This window comes from Scyliorhinus torazame, chromosome 12 (assembly GCF_047496885.1).
Source record: "Scyliorhinus torazame isolate Kashiwa2021f chromosome 12, sScyTor2.1, whole genome shotgun sequence".
NCBI lineage: Eukaryota > Metazoa > Chordata > Chondrichthyes > Carcharhiniformes > Scyliorhinidae > Scyliorhinus > Scyliorhinus torazame.
Window position 1 is genome coordinate 9,114,891 of NC_092718.1, and position 16,627 is coordinate 9,131,517.

Below are 16,627 nucleotides of genomic sequence, written 5' to 3' on the forward strand. Positions count from 1 at the left end.
AGAGTAGGGCCAGTCAAGGACAGTAGTGGGAAGTTGAGTCCGAGGAGTTAGGAGAGGTGCTAAATGAATATTTTTCGTCAGTATTCACACAAAAAAAAGACAATGTTGTCGAGGAGAATAGTGAGATTCAGGTACTAGACTAGAAGGGCTTGAGGTTCATAAGGAGGAGTTGTTAGCAATTCTGGAAAGTGTGAAAATAGATAAGTCCCCTGGGCCGGATGGGATTTATCCGAGGATTCTCTGGGAAGCTAGGGAGGAGATTGCTGAGCCTATGGCTTTGATCTTTAAGTCATCTTTGTCTACAGGATATAGTGCCAGAAGATTGGAGGATAGCAAATGTTGTCCCCTTGTTCAAGAAGGGGAGTAGAGACAACCCCGGTAACTATAGACCAGTGAGCCTTACTTCTGTTGTGGGCAAAATCTTGGAAAGGTTTACAAGAGATAGGATGTATAATCATCTGGAAAGGAATAATTTGATTAGAGATAGTCAACACGGTTTTGTGGAGAGTAGGTCCTGCCTCACAAACCTTATTGAGTTCTTTGAGACGGTGACCAAAAAGGTGGATGGGGGTAAAGCAGTTGATGTAGTGTATATGGATTTCAGTAAAGCGTTTGATAAGGTTCCCCACGGTAGGCTACTGCAGAAAATACGGAGGCATGGGATTCAGGGTGATTTAGCAGTTTGGATCAGAAATTGGCTAGCTGGAAGAAGACAAAGGGTGGTGGTTGATGGGAAATGTTCAGACTGGAGGCTAGTTACCAGTGGTGTACCACAAGGATCTGTTTTGGGGCCACTGCTGTTTGTCATTTTTATAAATGACCTGGAGGAGGACGTAGAAGGATGGGTGAGTAAATTTGCAGATGACACTAAAGTCAGTGGAGGTGTGGACAGTGCGGAAGGATGTTACAAGTTGCAGAGGGACATAGATAAGCTGCAGCGTTGGGCTGAGAGGTGGCAAATGGAGTTTAATGCAGAAAAGTGTGAGGTGATTCATTTTGGAAGGAATAACAGGAAGACAGAGTACTGGGTTAATGGTAAGATTCTTGGCAGTGTGGATGAGCAGAGAGATCTCGGTGTCCATGTACATAGATCCCTGAAAGTTGCCACCCAGGTTGAGAGGGTTGTTAAGAAGGAGTACGGTGTGTTAGCTTTTATTGGTAGAGGGATTGAGTTTCGGAGCCATGAGGTCATGTTGCAGCTGTACAAAACTCTGGTGCGCCCGCATTTGGAGTATTGCGTGCAATTCTGGTCGCTGCATTATAGGAAGGATGTAGGATGTGGAAGCATTGGAAAGGGTGCAGAGGAGATTTACCAGAATGTTGCCTGGTATGGAGGGAAGATCTTATGAGGAAAGGCTGAGGGACTTGAGGCTGTTTTCGTTAGAGAGAAGAAGGTTAAGAGGTGACTTAATTGAGGCATACAAGATGATCAGAGGATTGGATAGGGTGGACAGTGAGAGCCTTTTTCCTCGGATGGTGATATCTAGCACGAGGGGACATAGCTTTAAATTGAGGAGAGATAGATATAGGACAGATGTCAGAGGTCGGTTCTTTACTCAGAGAGTAGTAAGGGCGTGGAATGCCCTGCCTGCAGCAGTAGTGGTCTCACCAACACTAAGGGCATTCAAATGGTCATTGGATAGACATATGGACGATAAGGGAATAGCGTAGATGGGCTTTAGAGTGGTTTCACAGGTCGGCGCAACATCGAGGGCCGAAGGGCCTGTATTGCACTGTAATGTTCTATGCACTTTGTTCTATGTAAGGTGGTCAAGAAGGCATACGGCATGTTGGCCTTCATCGGTCGGGGTATTGAGTATAGAAATTGGCAAGTTATGTTGCAGCCAATTAGTTAGGCCTCATTTGGAATATTGTGTACAATTCTGGTGTCCACACCACCGGAAGGATGTGGATGCTTTGGAGAGGGTACAGAAGCGGTTTACTAGGATGTTGCCTGGTATGGAGGGCATTAGCTATGAGGAGAGGTTAGATAAACTCGGTTTGTCCTCACTGGAACGACCAAGGATTAGAGGTGACCTGATAGAGATCTACAAGATTATGAGTGGCATGGACAGAGTGGATAGTCAGATGCTTTTCCCCAGGGCAGGAGAGTCAAGTACTGGGGGACATAGGTTTAAAGTGTGTGGGGAAAAGTTTAGAACAGATGTGTGAGGCAGGTTGTTTACACAGAGGGTGGTAAATATATGGAACGCGTTGCCTGGGGAGGGGGTGGGAGCAGGTACGATAGCGGCATTTAAGAGATATTTAGACAAATATATGAATAGGGTGGGAATGGAAGGATACGGACTCTGTAAGTGCAGGCAGTTTTAGTTTAGGCAGGTACCATGGTCAGCGCAGGTTTGGAGGGCTGAAGGGCCTGTTCCTGTGCTGTATTGTTATTTGTTATTTGTTCTTTCCTTCAAACTGGACTGAGACAGTGGTCTGCCTCCACAAAACTTGTCTGTCACCCTGGATTAAAACTCGGTTCTGCTTCCGTAGCTCAGACTGTCGTGCTAATTGCACTGCCTTGGACAACGTTAGAACTTCTCTGACTCTTGCCAGAAAATCAGACAAGGTTTCATCGAGCACACCCACCGCTATACGGCCTTGGATTAGTTGATCCTTTAGAACCCAATTATCAGGCAAACGATACAGGTGATCAATGAAAAAGTGAATACTTACGCCATATTCCTAAATGCACCTGTTAAACCTTGCCCAGTCTAAAATAGTGTTCCTCCATAAACCGAAATATCAACCAAAGACTTTAATGGCCTCTTTATAAGACCATAAGACATAGGAGCGGAAGTAAGGCCATTCGGCCCATCGAGTCCACTTCGCCATTCAATCATGGCTGATTTCAACTCCATTTACCCGCTCTCTCTCCATAGCCCTTAATTCCTCGAGAAATCAAGAATTTATCAACTTCTGTCTTAAAGACACTCAACGTCCCGGCCTCCACCGCCCTCTGTGGCAATGAATTCCACAGACCCACCACTCTCTGGCTGAAGAAATTTCTCCTCATCTCTGTTCTAAAGTGACTCCCTTTTATTCTAAGGCTGTGCCCCCGGGTCCTAGTCTCCCCTGCTAATGGAAACAACTTCCCTACGTCCACCCTATCTAAGCCATTCATTATCTTGTAAGTTTCTATTAGATTTTCCCCCCAACCTCCTAAACTCCAATGAATATAATCCCAGGATCCTCAGACGTTCATCGTATGTTAGGCCGACCATTCCTGGGATCATCCGTGTGAATCTCCGCTGGACCCGCTCTAGTGCCAGTATGTCCTTCCTTATAGGTTGCAGTATCCTGTTTGTGTGGGTTTCGCCCCCACAACCCAAAGATGTGCCGGCTAGGTGGATTGGCCATACTAACTTGCCCCTTAATTGGAAAAAATGAATTGGGTACTCTAAATTTTTTTTAAAATAGATTGCTGTGTCCTCATTAACACCGTGTCTGCACTGCTGCCAATGGAATAGAGGAGTGCACTGATGTGGGCAGCACAGTAGCACAGTGGTTAGCACTGTGGCTTCACAGCGCCAGGGTCCCAGGTTCGATTCCCCGCTGGGTCACTGTCTGTGCGGAGTCTATACGTTCTCCCCGTGTCTGCGTGGGTTTCCTCCGGGTGCTCCAGTTTCCCACAGTCCAAAGACGTGCAGGTTAGGTGGATTGGCCATGATAAATTGCCCTTAGTGACCGAAAAAGGTTAGGAGGAGTTATTGGGTTACGGGGATAGGGTGGAAGTGAGGGCTTAAGTGGGTCGGTGCAGACTCAATGGGCCGAATGGCCTCCTTCTGCACTGTATGTTCTATCTTCTTTATTAGGCTTCCATGCTAACCCCGAAGCGGTCCAATTCCTGTTGATTCTGTGATGCCAGTTTTGCCATTGTGCTAGTTGCTTGGGCCCTTCTGCATCGTAAAAGGATTCAGGCAGAGGTAGGACTTTCTTCATTATTGTCTGTGATTTTGAGTCAACTGTTGTGGGACTCCATTGAAGTTTTTCCCTCTGATTCTCTGCCACAGCCATTCCCTGGCTACCTTGTATTCGGTGGTATTTACTTCCCTACCCCATCTGTTTTGTCGGGGATCCGCGCCATTTAGTAGGTTTATCACTATGCAGTATCATCGTAAACGGTCCCAGGGCGTATTTAACATTGACTGCTGGAAAAAAGGCCTCAGGACCTTTCAAACATTTATTAACTATATTCAATTAAAGAGACAGAGAAGCATGAGGCTCCTTCCAGAACCATCTCTTAAAGCTGCAATGGCATGTGATCTGACATCACCGGTTTTGTACATTATTAGTGTCACTCTCGAGACGTTAAAGAAAATATTTTAAAGGGCAGCACGGTAGCATTGTGGATAGCACAATTGCTTCACAGCTCCAGGGTCCCAGGTTCGATTCCGGCTTGGGTCACTGTCTGTGCGGAGTCTGCACATCCTCCCCGTGTCTGCGTGGGTTTCCTCCGGGTGCTCCGGTTTCCTCCCACAGTCCAAAGATGTGCAGGTTAGGTGGATCGGCCATGATAAATTGCCCTTAGTGTCCAAAATTGCCCTTAGTGTTGGGTGGGGTTACTGGGTGATGGGGATAGGGTGGAGGTGTGGATTTAAGCAGGGTGCTCTTTCCAAGAGCCGGTGCAGACTCGATGGGCCGAATGGCATCCTTCTGCACTGTAAATTCTATGTAAATTCTATGATATAATATATATTTGTCAGCTGGACTACTTTAAAAAGTCATTTTATTTATGGACAATTATTGAACTGACAAGATGTCTCCAGCTGGTCAAATACAATCAAATACAATAGAATTCATAGAATCCCTACAGTGCAGAAGGAGGCCATTCAGCCCATCGAGTCTGCACAGACCCTCCGAAACAGCACTTCACCTAGGTCCATTTACCCCACCTTATCCCCGTAATCCCACCTAACCTCTAACCTATTGGTCACTAAGGACAATTCAGCAAGGCCAGTCCACCTAACCTGCACATCTTTGGGCTGTGGGAGGAAACCAGAGCACCCGGAGGAAACCCACGCAGACAGGGGGAGAATATGCAAACTCCACACAGACAGTCATCCGAGGTCGGAATTGATCCTGGGTCCCTGGCACTGTGACGTAGCAGTGATAACCATGCTGAAGTTCAACAGTTTCAAAGTTAACAAAGGCTTCAAACATCTGGAATGTAACACTCAAAGAACAAAGAAAGGTACAGCACAGGAACAGGCCCTTCGGCCCTCCAAGCCTGCGCCGACCATGCTGCCCATCTAACCGACAAAACTCCTGAAGGAAAAACTCCTGAAGTAAAAGAGGAGAAATAAGAATATTGGTCTGAACTGGTCTTGTATACTTTAAAATGGAACACCAGTAAAAGGGAGAAGATTTCAACGGCATCTGGACCAGCCATAGAAGAGCAATTTTGTGTGCATCGGTAGCATTATTTAAATCGGAATCCTCTAAATAAATTTGAAACTGCTGCTTGAACACCCACCAATTAACATCAAGTTTACCGGTGATCTGAATTCTCGTGGAGCTTCAGCTTTGCCGATCAGTCCTGGATTCGTCAAAGTTCTGCAGACACAGGTTGGTGCTTTGAGATTCGAATAGCTTCTTAGTTTTCTGTACTAGGTTCTTACTAAATTATACTAGTTAGCTACAGTAGACATCCCTGGTACCATGTCACATTACACTTTGTGTTAATATGTTATTATTCTTTCCCTGTAATCCATAATGGTCTGATGAGTTGATGATAAAGAAACCACCAATCTTTAGATTGAAGCAAAACAAATTTATTGAATAACGATTAAATTAAATAGAGTTCGCACATTCTGCAGAGCTATAACTATTAATAAAGTAAGATTGAGTCTGTTAAACCGTAATCTAAAATCTAGAATTAGCTAATGATCTCCCCGTGCTACTTCTCTCTAATCTAAACTACTCCTTGAGCTGTGATCAATCTGCTAACACTCCCCAAGATTCCCTGAGGTCTGATATTTATACTGGGAACTGGTGGTGCCCTCTAGTGTTTGAATTAGACTGAGATGTAATAATTAACCCTTCACTGGCGTACCTTTATACATATCAATTACACTAGTCCAAACCATTTTTTCCTTCTGTGGAAGCCAGACAACACAATGGCCCTGCAGACGATGGGTCCGCTCCAGCCAATCGCAAACAAGGGCATTCTTTTGCAGATCTCAATATCCCATTATGGCGCTAACTTTTGAAGCGTTGCCTGTTCGAAGACAATGATTTTGACAAGTGGGCTTCATTTAGATAACCCATAACCAGCTCCTTTGGCCAACATCGAGGAGGTGTGTCACATGACCTCTCCCAAGTTGCGCTGTAATATTGTCTGGGGGAACCGAACTCAGGTAGTTACTGTTTGACCCTAACGTGAACAGAACCCCAAGCCTGTGCTGCCGACCATCAAGCTGGTGGCAGTAAAAAGAACTCTGACCCTCATCAAACCTGCCAACTGCTGGAGCCTTGGAACCCGGGCCTCCCGCCTGCTGCACTCCACGTGTGTTCTCCCATCGAGGAATCCTAGGTTTGAGTGCCATTCGAAGGTGTGAATCAATATTTCTAGATTGATACTTTAGTGCAGTACTGAGAGAATTCTGTCATTTCAGAGTTGCAGTTTTTGGGATGAAACACTAACCTGAGGTCATCTCAGCCTACATAGAATAATAGAATTTACAGTGCAGAAGGAGGCCATTCGGCCCATTGAGTCTGCGCCAGCCCTACTCAAGCTCCCACCTCCACCAATCCCCTAACCCAGCAACCCAACCTAACCTTTTTTTTTTGGACACTAAGGGGCAATTTAGCACCGTCAATCCACCTAACAGCACATCTTTGGACTGTGGGAAGAAACCGGAGCACCCGGAGGAAACCCACGCAAATACGGGGAGAATGTGAAGACTCCGCACAGACAGTGACCCAAGCCAGGAATCGAACCTGGGACCCTGGAGCTGCGAAGCAACAGTGCTAACCACTGTGCTAACGTGCCGCCCCACGGGTGGACCAGTGTTGAAGATCCTCAGCGTTATTCATAGAAAAGCAAGTCACAGCTGGAATGTATTCTTCCACCAGCCCAACTGAAGCATTATGTTGATTTGTCATTTACTGTCTGCGCGCAATTTGAATGATACATTTTGGATATAAAACAATGACTGAACTTCATTGGTTGAGACATGCATTGGGACACTCGAAATGCTTACTGGTATTTCAGAATGCGGTGTTTAATGTCAATAAGTTGCAAAGTGATGTGAGTGAGTTGTGTTTCCGAACAATACAAGTGAATTCGTTGACAACTTGCATTTTGTAATATTCATTTCGGGGATGTGGGCGTCAAATTGACATCAATGTTGCAAACAACCTGTTGCTCATCCCTAGTTTCCTTGAGAAGGTGGTGATGAGCTTCCTTCTTGAACCCCTACAGTCCATGCGGTGTAGGGACACCCACTGTGCAGTTAGGGAGGGAGTTTCTGGATTTTGACCCAGCGACAGTGAAGGACCGGCCGATATATTTCCAAGTCAGGATGGTGATTGACTGGAAGGGAAACCTCCAGGTGGTGGGGTTCCCAGGTATCTGTTACCTTTCTCCTTCAAGATGGTAGTGGTTGAAGGTTTGGAAGGTGCTGCCTAAGGAGCCTTGGCGAGTTACTGCTGTGCATCTTGTAACTGGTACACACGGCTGCCACTGTTCGCCAGTGGTGGAGAGAGTGAATGTTTGTGGAAGGAGGAGCAATCAAGCAGGCTGCTTTGTCCTGGATGGTGTTGAGCTTCTTGTGTGTTGTTGGAGCTGCGCTCATCCAGGCAAGTGGAGAGCATTCCATTACACTCCTGACATGTGCCGTGTAGATGGTGGACAGGCCTTTTGGGGTCAGGAGGTGGGTTTCAAACTGCAGGATTCCTAGCCTTTGACCTGCTCTGGCAGCCATAGTATTAATATGGCTAATCCAGTTCAGTTTCTGATCAATGGCAACCCCAGGATGTTGATTCTGGGAGATTCAGTAATGGCAGGGGCTGGTTTAGCACACTGGGCTAAATTGCTGGCTTTGAAAGCAGACCAAAGCAGGCCAGCAGCACGGGTTCAATTCCCGTACCAGCCTCCCCGAACAGGCGTTGCAATGTGGCGACTAGGTACTTTTCACAGTAACTTCATTTGAAGCCTACTTGTGACAATAAGCAATTTTCATTTCATAATGCCATTGAAAGTCAAGGGACAGTGGTTAGATCCTTTCTTGTTCGACATGGTCATTGCCTTGTACTCATGTGGCACGAATGTTACTTTGTATGTTATTTATATAGCACTACAAGGTAGGGGCGCCATCAAACAAACTTTGACGCCAAGCAACATAAAGGTGATCCAAACCTTGATGAAAGAGGTAGGTTTATAGGAGCGTCACGAAAATAGGGACGATATGGAGAGACAAAGAGGTTTAGAGAGGGAATTCCAGAGCTTTGGACTCTGGCAGCCGAAGGCAGGGCTGTCAATGGTGGAGCGATTAAAATTAGGGATGTTCAAGATGCCAGAATCTGAGGAAAAATCTGGAGTTAGCAAAGGTATGGAGAAGCATTGGTGGAGATGGGCGATGTTCTAGATGTGGGAGGAGGCGGTCATGGTAATGAATGTGCCTTTCGAAGCTCAAATCAGCATCAAATTGACATCAATGTTACAAACAACCTGGTTTTATTAAAACACTGTCCTTGGAATGAGGGTCCAATTTAATCTTCGATTATCCCGGAATATTGGGAATTTTAGCAGGGTTATTGGGAATGTTAATTTTTTTTCCATCCCTTCACCCACAGGATTTTGAAACAAACACGGAACTGAAAACGAAAGTGATTGGTTTTCTCGAGGAAGTGATTCATGACCCTGAGCTGCTGACCCAGGAGAGGAAAGCAGCCGCCAACATCATCAGGCAAGTTTTCCTGAGAAACCAGCAAAAATATACAGGGGCACAAACTCAGAATCATAGCCACAAACGCAAGAAATATTTGTTCAGACTGACCTCCTGTGACATTTTGCATAGAATGTACAGCACAGAAGCAGACCCTCTTCCTAAATGATTGATGCTGGTGAATTTTTTTATTCATTGGTGGGGTGCGAGTATCGCTGGATTGGATTTTGTTCATTGTCACGTGTACCGAGGGACAGTGAAAAGTCTTTTTCTGTGAGCAGCTCAACAGATCATTTAATACATGAAAAGAAAAGGAAATAAAAGAAAATACATAATAGGGCAACACAGTGTAACTACGTAAACACCGGCATCGGGTGAAGCATACGAGGTGTAGTGTTAATGAGGTCAGTCCATAAGCGGGTCATTTAGGAGTCTGGTAACAGCGGGAAAGAAGCTGTTTTTGAATCTGTTCGTGCGTGTTCTCAGACTTCTGTATCACCTGACCAATGGAAGAAGTTGGAAGAGTGAGTAAGCCGGGTGGGAGGGGTCTTTGATTATGGCTGGCTGGGCCCATTTAAGAGTCAACCTCATTGCTGTGGGTCTGGAGTCACATGTAGGACCGGGTAAGGGCGGCAGCGCCTTATCTAAAGGGCATTAGCGAACCAGATGGGCTTTTACGACAACGACAATGGTTTCATGGTCATCGTTAGACTTTTAATTCCAGATTTTTATTGAATTCAAATTTCACCATCTGTCATGGTGAGATTCGAATCCTGCTCCCCGAGGATTATCCTTGGTGTCTGGTCCAGCGACAATACCACCACGCCACTGCCTCCCTTGAATGATCCATACAAACTTTCTACTCCTGTTCATCGCACCCTATCAGTATGCTATACTGGCTTGCCCCTAAAGGCATCTACACTATTCCCCTTAATCATTCCATAGGTAGCAAGTCCTACATTCAAGCCACTCTCCGCATGAAGAAGTTTTTCCTCAATTCCCTATCGGATTTACTCGTGCCGATCTTGGGCGGGACTCTCCCATCCCGCGACAGAGTGTCCACGCCATCGTAAACGCCGTTGCGTTTTATTACGCTGTGAACGGGCTGCTGCCAGGAGTAATTCTGGCTCCTACAGGGGGCCAGCGAGGTGCTGGAGCGGTTCGCGCCGCTCCACCTGCCGATCCCGGCACGAATTGGGCACCACAGGATCCGCACATGCGCTGTGGCCTCCTTCAACGTGCAGGCCTGGGCCGGGGGACAGAGAGGACAGCCTGCCGATCGGTGGGCCCCGATCGCGGGCCAGGCCGCATCGGAGGCCGACCCCGGGGTCAGAGCACCCCCTCTCCCCCCCCCCGTCCACACACAGGCCGCCACCCGACCCTTCCACACAGAGTTGCCGCCAGCTGCGAGCAGGTGTGGATGGCGCCGGCGGGACTCAGCGTTTTCACTACGGCCGCTCGGTCCATCTCGGGGGCAGGCCGGCTGCGTAGAGCAGCCCGTGACTGGCGTTGCACCAACCACGCCAGCGCCAATGGTGGAGAATTGCATGCTGGCGTCGGGGGGTTGGCCCGGTCGCGGGGATTCTCTGACCAGGCCCCGGGCTGAGAGAATCCCGCCCGTTGTTCTCTAATTTTGGACTCCTTCGGAAGTGCAAACATCGTCTCTAAGTTTACCCTATCATACCTTTCCACAATGTTAACGACCCCTACCAGGTCACCCCTCAGCCATCTCCCTTCAAGAAAATCGAGTTCAATAGGAAATCTGGAACTTGGTGAGAATATTTTGTTTTTTAAGGGTCTGTACCTTAAAGGCCACCACACTAGTGTTGTCCATGGGAACCAGGTAAGTGAGGGAGCTTAGAAATCAACAATGTTGGGCAGCACGGTGGCGCAGTGGGTTAGCCCTGTCAATTACAACGTGTCATGATTTCAAGGTGAGAGGGGGAAAGTTTAAGGGAGATGTGCGTGGAAAGAATTTTACGCAGAGGGTGGTGGGTGCCTGGAACGCTTTGCCAGCGGAGGTGGTAGAGGCGGGCACAATAGCATCATTTAAAATGCATCTAGACAGATATATGAATGGGCGGGGAATAGAGGGAAGTAGATCCTTGGAAAATAGAAGACAGGTTTAGATAAAGGATCTGGGTCGGCGCAGGCTGGGAGGGCCGAAGGGCCTGTTCCTGTGCTGTAATTTTCTTTGTTCTTTTCTTTGTTGTTCTCACGGCGCCGAGGTCCCAGGTTCGATCCCGGCTCTGGGTCACTGTCCGTGTGGAGTTTTCACATTCTCCCCGTGTTTGTGTGGGTTTCGCCCCCACAAACCAAAGATGTGCAGAGTAGGTGGATTGGCCACGCTAAATTGCCCCTTAATTGGAAAAAATGAATTGGATACTCTCAATTTATTTTTAAAAAAGTAATCACCAATGTGATTTACTGTCAGGTCAGTAAATTGTTTGCAAATCACTGACATGTTTTAAATCATCTCTAAATTTGCTGATGGCCTGTGAGTTTTATACCTGTGTGCTCTAGTCCTGAGCTGCATGGAGAGCTTGCTTACTTTAATATTATTAACAGATTTCAGTATTTGAAAGATCTCTGTCACATCTCCTCTTAGTACCGTCTGGTTAATAACACAGAGTGTTTCCAATTTCCAGGACATTGAGCCAGGAAGACTCCGTGGACAATCAAACAACTTTGGAAGAGATAATGAACATGGTCGGTATCTATTTTTAATATGAAGCTTTAATTTGAGCCGTGGCTTGAGAGGATTTCTTTTTAAAGTCGCTTCTTCTTTCCTCTCCTTGGGAAAGGCGGAGGAAGAAACATTTGAAAACCTCTCTGCCCTGGAGATAGCTGAGGAGTTGACATTATTGGATCATCTTGTCTTTGGCTGCATTCCATACGAGTAAGTAATTTTTACTCCACCAGGAGGTAAATACCTTTCATAAAATTACACAGAATATACATCACAGAAACAGCTCTTTAATTATTGCTTCAGGTAAGGCTCCTCCCATCCTTGCTTCATCTCATCCGATCATTCTATACTTCTATTCCTTTCCCCCACATGTACTTGATTTTCAAATGTATCCATACGATTTGCCTCAACTATCCGATGGTCGGGAGTTCCACCTGTTGGCCACTCACTGGGTAAGGGCGATTTTCTTGAATTCCTTGTTGGATTTATTAGTGACTGTCAGGAATAGTAGGAGTGTTTAAGGACAGGGCTAATAATTGAGAGGCAGGGACTAATAACACAAAATCATGAGTTCAAATCACACTTTGGCAACTGAAGCTATTAAATTCAGTTAAGTGAATAAAGGCGCGTCTCAATACGGTGGCCACACAGCTGTTGGACTGTTATCAAAACCCAACTGGTCCCTAATTGTCATTTAAAGAAGGAAATTTACCATCCTTCCTGGTCTGACCTATACGTAACTCCAGACCCTTAGCTCTTAACTGTCTTTGGAAATAGCTTAACAGTTTATTCAGAACAAAGAACATTACAGCACAAGAACAGGCCCTTCGGCCCACCAAGCCTGTGCTGATCCAGATTCCTTCTTTAGACCTACTACTTATTGCTCAAAGAATCTGCATCCCTCCATTCCACATCATTGCATGTAATAATAATAATTTTTATTATTGTCACAAGTAAGCTTACATTAACACTGCAATGAAGTTACTGCAAAAAGCCCCTAGTCGCCACATTCCGGCGCCTGTTCGGGTACACAGAGGGAGAATTCAGAATGTCCAATTCACCTAACAGCACGTCTTTCAAGACTTGTGGGAGGAAACCGGAGCACCCGGAGGAAACCCACGCAGACACCTGGAGAGCGTGCAGACTCTGTACAGATAGTGACCCAAGGTGGGAATCGAACCTGGGACCCTGGCACTGTGAAGCAACAGTGCTAACCACTGTGCTACTCTGTGTCTATCAAGATACATCTTAAATGTTGCTATTGTGCATGCCTCCACCACCTCCACTGGCAACATGTTCCAGGCACCCACCACCCTCTGGTGAAAAACGTTCCCCGCACATCTTCCCTAAACTTTCCCCCTCTCACCTTGAACCTGTGCCCCCAGTAATTGAGTCTTCCCCCCTGGGAAATAGCTTCTGACTGTTCACCCTGTTGATACCTCTCGGAATTTTGTAGACCTTAATCAGGTCTCCACTCAGCTTTCGTCTTTCCAAAGAAAACAATCCGAGTTTATTCAATCTCTCCTCATAACCAACACCCTCCAGACCAGGCAACATCCTGGAAAACCTTCTTTGTACTCTCTCTCTCCAAAGCATCCATGCCCTTCTGGTAACGTGGTGACCAGAACTGCATGCAATATTCCAAATGTGGCCTTATTAAAGCTTTATACAACTGTAACATGATCTGTCAATTCTTGTACTGAATGCCCCGGCCAATGAAGGCAAGCATGCTATATGCCTCCTTGACTACCTTATCCACCTGCATTGCCACTTTCATGGAACTGTGGACCTGATCCCTCTGTATATCGGTGCTGCTCAGGCTTCTGCCAATGTCAATGCTCCTAAGGGTTGTCATACTATCTTCTCATGGGACTTTAAGGAGGGGCAATAAATGCTAGATGCTCAGATCCTGTGAATAAATAGAAAAAATCTTCTATTTATGACCCCTAGTTTCAGTTTCCCCTGTAGCAATCTGGGATGGCCACTTCCAGAATACAAAATGGACGCTCACAAAGAATGTAGGGAAATGTGGACAATGCTAGACAACAAGCAGGCACGGAGCCTGAATGTATATTTGGGAAGCAGTTACCAGACGGAATCGAAACTCTGGGTCGATTAGCATATTGATGGCCCATCTCCGAGGAACAAAGGACTAACGCTCAGGTAGTTGATACTGTCACAGACATCCCGGCGCCAGAAAGACACAATCAAAGCAAGGCTAACGGCCACCTAAGACACGCCCAGCGATCAGGACACCCACCCCTTTTATTGGTTAAGATCGATAACATTGATCGAGAAGCGGCCCAATTAATTGGGACCAAGTTTAAAAGCGCCCGAAGCCCCTCCAAGTATAAGAAGGAACCCCCACGAGAGATTCGGTCTCTTGGATTTGGCTCTCAGGCGGAGAGACCCATCCACCAGCACCACCAGAAGCAAGTGAGTTCAAGGTCAACGCTCGCTACCAGCCGGACGACCTTAGCTGTTCTCCTGTTTCTCTTCGAACCCAACAGCCTCAGATCCGAACAACGGCCATTGTTCCTCTTACTAAGTGGGCACCCAAAGTTAAGTATAGGCGTTAGCATTAGAGATAGTTTAGTTGTAGTACTTTGTGCATGAGTAGATCTTACTGTGTGTGTAAATAAATAGTATTGACTTTGAACTAACTAACTGGTGTATTGGCTCTTTGATCAGTATTCGGGTTGAACCTTGTGGCGGTATCGAGAGATACCTGGCGACTCTGAAAGTAGAAACGTAAACGTAATTAGGATTAAGGAAGGCGGCCATATTAACCGCCATATTTATAACCAGATAAACGGAGCAACACCCCACAAGTAGAAACAACTTCTCTTCACCTGATCTATTGAAACCTATTTATGGGCGGGATTCTCCGACCCCAAAGAACAAAGAACAAAGAAATGTACAGCACAGGAACAGGCCCTTCGGCCCTCCAAGCCTGCGCCGACCATGCTGCCCGACTAAACTGAAATCTTCTACACTTCCTGGGTCCGTATCCCTCTATTCCCATCCTACTCATGTATTTGTCAAGATGCCCCTTAAATGTCACTATCGTCCCTGCTTCCACCACCTCCTCCGGCAGCGAGTTCCAGGCACCCATTACCCTCTGTGTAAAAAAACTTGCCTCGTACATCTCCTCTAAACCTTGCCCCTCGCACCTTAAACCTATGCCCCCTAATAATTGACCCCTCGACCCTGGGAAAAAGCCTCTGACTATCCATTTTGTCTATCTATGCCCCTCATAATTTTGTACACCTCTATCAGGTTGCCCCTCCACCTCCGTCGTTCCAGTGAGAACAAACCAAGTTTATTCAACCGCTCCTCATAGCTAATGCCCTCCATACCAGGCAACATCCTGGTAAATCTCTTCTGCACCCTCTTCAAATCCTCCACATCCTTCGGGTAGTGTGGGGACCAGAATTGAACACTATACTCCAAGTGTGGCCTAACTAAGATTCTATACAGCTGCAACATGACTTGCCAATTTTTATACTCAATGCCCCGGCCAATGAAGGCAAGCAGGCCGTATGCCTTCTTGACTACCTTCTCCACCTGTGTTGCCCCTTTCAGTGACCTGTGGACCTGTACACCTAGATCTCTCTGACTGTCAATACTCTTGAGGGTTCTACCATTCACTGTATATTCCCTACCTGTATTAGACCTTCCAAAATGCATTACCTGACATTTGTCCAGATTACATAGATACATAGATACATAGAAGATAGGAGTAGGAGGAGGCCTTTTGGCCCTTCAATCCTGCTCCGCCATTCATCATGGCTGATCATCCAACTCAATAGCCTAATCCTGCTTTCTCCCCATAGCCTTTGATCCCATTCTCCCCAAGTGCTATATCCAGCCGCCTCTTGAATATATTCAAAGTTAGCTCCCGCTCAGGATAGTGGAGAGGAGCTTTCGATACTTGGGGATACAGGTGGCCAGGAACTGGGATGCCCTACACAGGCTCAACTTAACCCGGCTAGTGGAGCAGATGGAGGGAGAGTTTAAAAGGTGGGATATGCTCCCGCTTTTCTTGGCGGGACGGGTGCAGACTGTGAAGATGATGGTTCTCCCCAGGTTCCTCTTCGTATTTCAGTGCCTCCCCATTTTCATCCCCAAGTCCTTTTTCAAGCGGGTGAATAGGATTGTTAGTGTGGGCGAATAAAACCCCGCGAGTCAAAAGGGTATTCTTGGAGCGTAGCCGGGGGGCGGGGGGGGGGGGGGGGGGGGGTACTTATGCGGTTGTTACTGGGTGGCCAATGTGGCCATGATCAGGAAATGGATGATGGAGGAGGGGGCGGCGTGGGGGCGGTTGGAGGCGGCGTCGTGTAGAGGCACCAGTCTAAGGGGACCCTTGTTACGGCTCGGCTGCCGTTCTCGCCGGCGCGATACACCACTAGTCCGGTGGTGACGGCGGCACTGAGGATCTGGGGGCCGTGGAGGAGACACAGGGGAGAGGAGGGGGCCTCGGTGTGGACCCCGATACGGAATAACCACAGATTTGCTCTGGGTAGGTTGGATGGGGGATACCAAGGCTGGTATAGGGCATGTATTAGGAGGATGGGGGACCTGTTTATAGACAGGACTTTCCCCAGCATGCAGGCGCTGGAGGAGAAGTTCTGCCTACCCCTGGGGAATGCGTTCAGGTACCTCCAGGTTCGGGACTTTCTTAGACAACAGGTGGGGACATTTCCGCTGCTGCCCCCACGTAGGATCCAGGACAGGGTGGTGTCTGGCATCTGGGTAGGGGAGGGGAAGGTATCGGACATATATCAGGAGCTGCAGGAGGTGGAGGAAGCCTCAGTGGGGGAGTTGAAGGGAAAGTGGGAGGAGGAGCTGGGCGAGGAGCTGGATGAGGGCCTGTGGGCCGATGCCCTGGGCAGGGTGAACTCCTCCTCATCATGCGCCAGGCTCAGTTTAATTCAGTTTAAGGTGGTGCATCGGGCACATATAACGGCGGCAAGAATGAGTAAGTTTTTTGGGGTGGAGGACAGGTGCCCGAGATGTGCAGGGAGTCCGGCGAACCATG

The 16,627-nt window shown here is 47.3% G+C and overlaps 1 protein-coding gene across 1 annotated transcript in view; it reads left to right on the forward strand.

The window, feature by feature from the left end:
* LOC140387379 (ras-specific guanine nucleotide-releasing factor 1-like) overlaps window positions 1–16,627 on the forward strand; it is a 220,314-nt gene that overhangs the window by 181,529 nt on the left and 22,158 nt on the right. Inside the window, exons 20-22 of the mRNA XM_072470386.1 lie at window positions 8,806–8,918; window positions 11,546–11,606; window positions 11,702–11,796. Of these exons, the coding sequence (XP_072326487.1) occupies window positions 8,806–8,918; window positions 11,546–11,606; window positions 11,702–11,796 (269 nt within the window). The remainder of the gene's footprint in view (window positions 1–8,805; window positions 8,919–11,545; window positions 11,607–11,701; window positions 11,797–16,627) is intronic.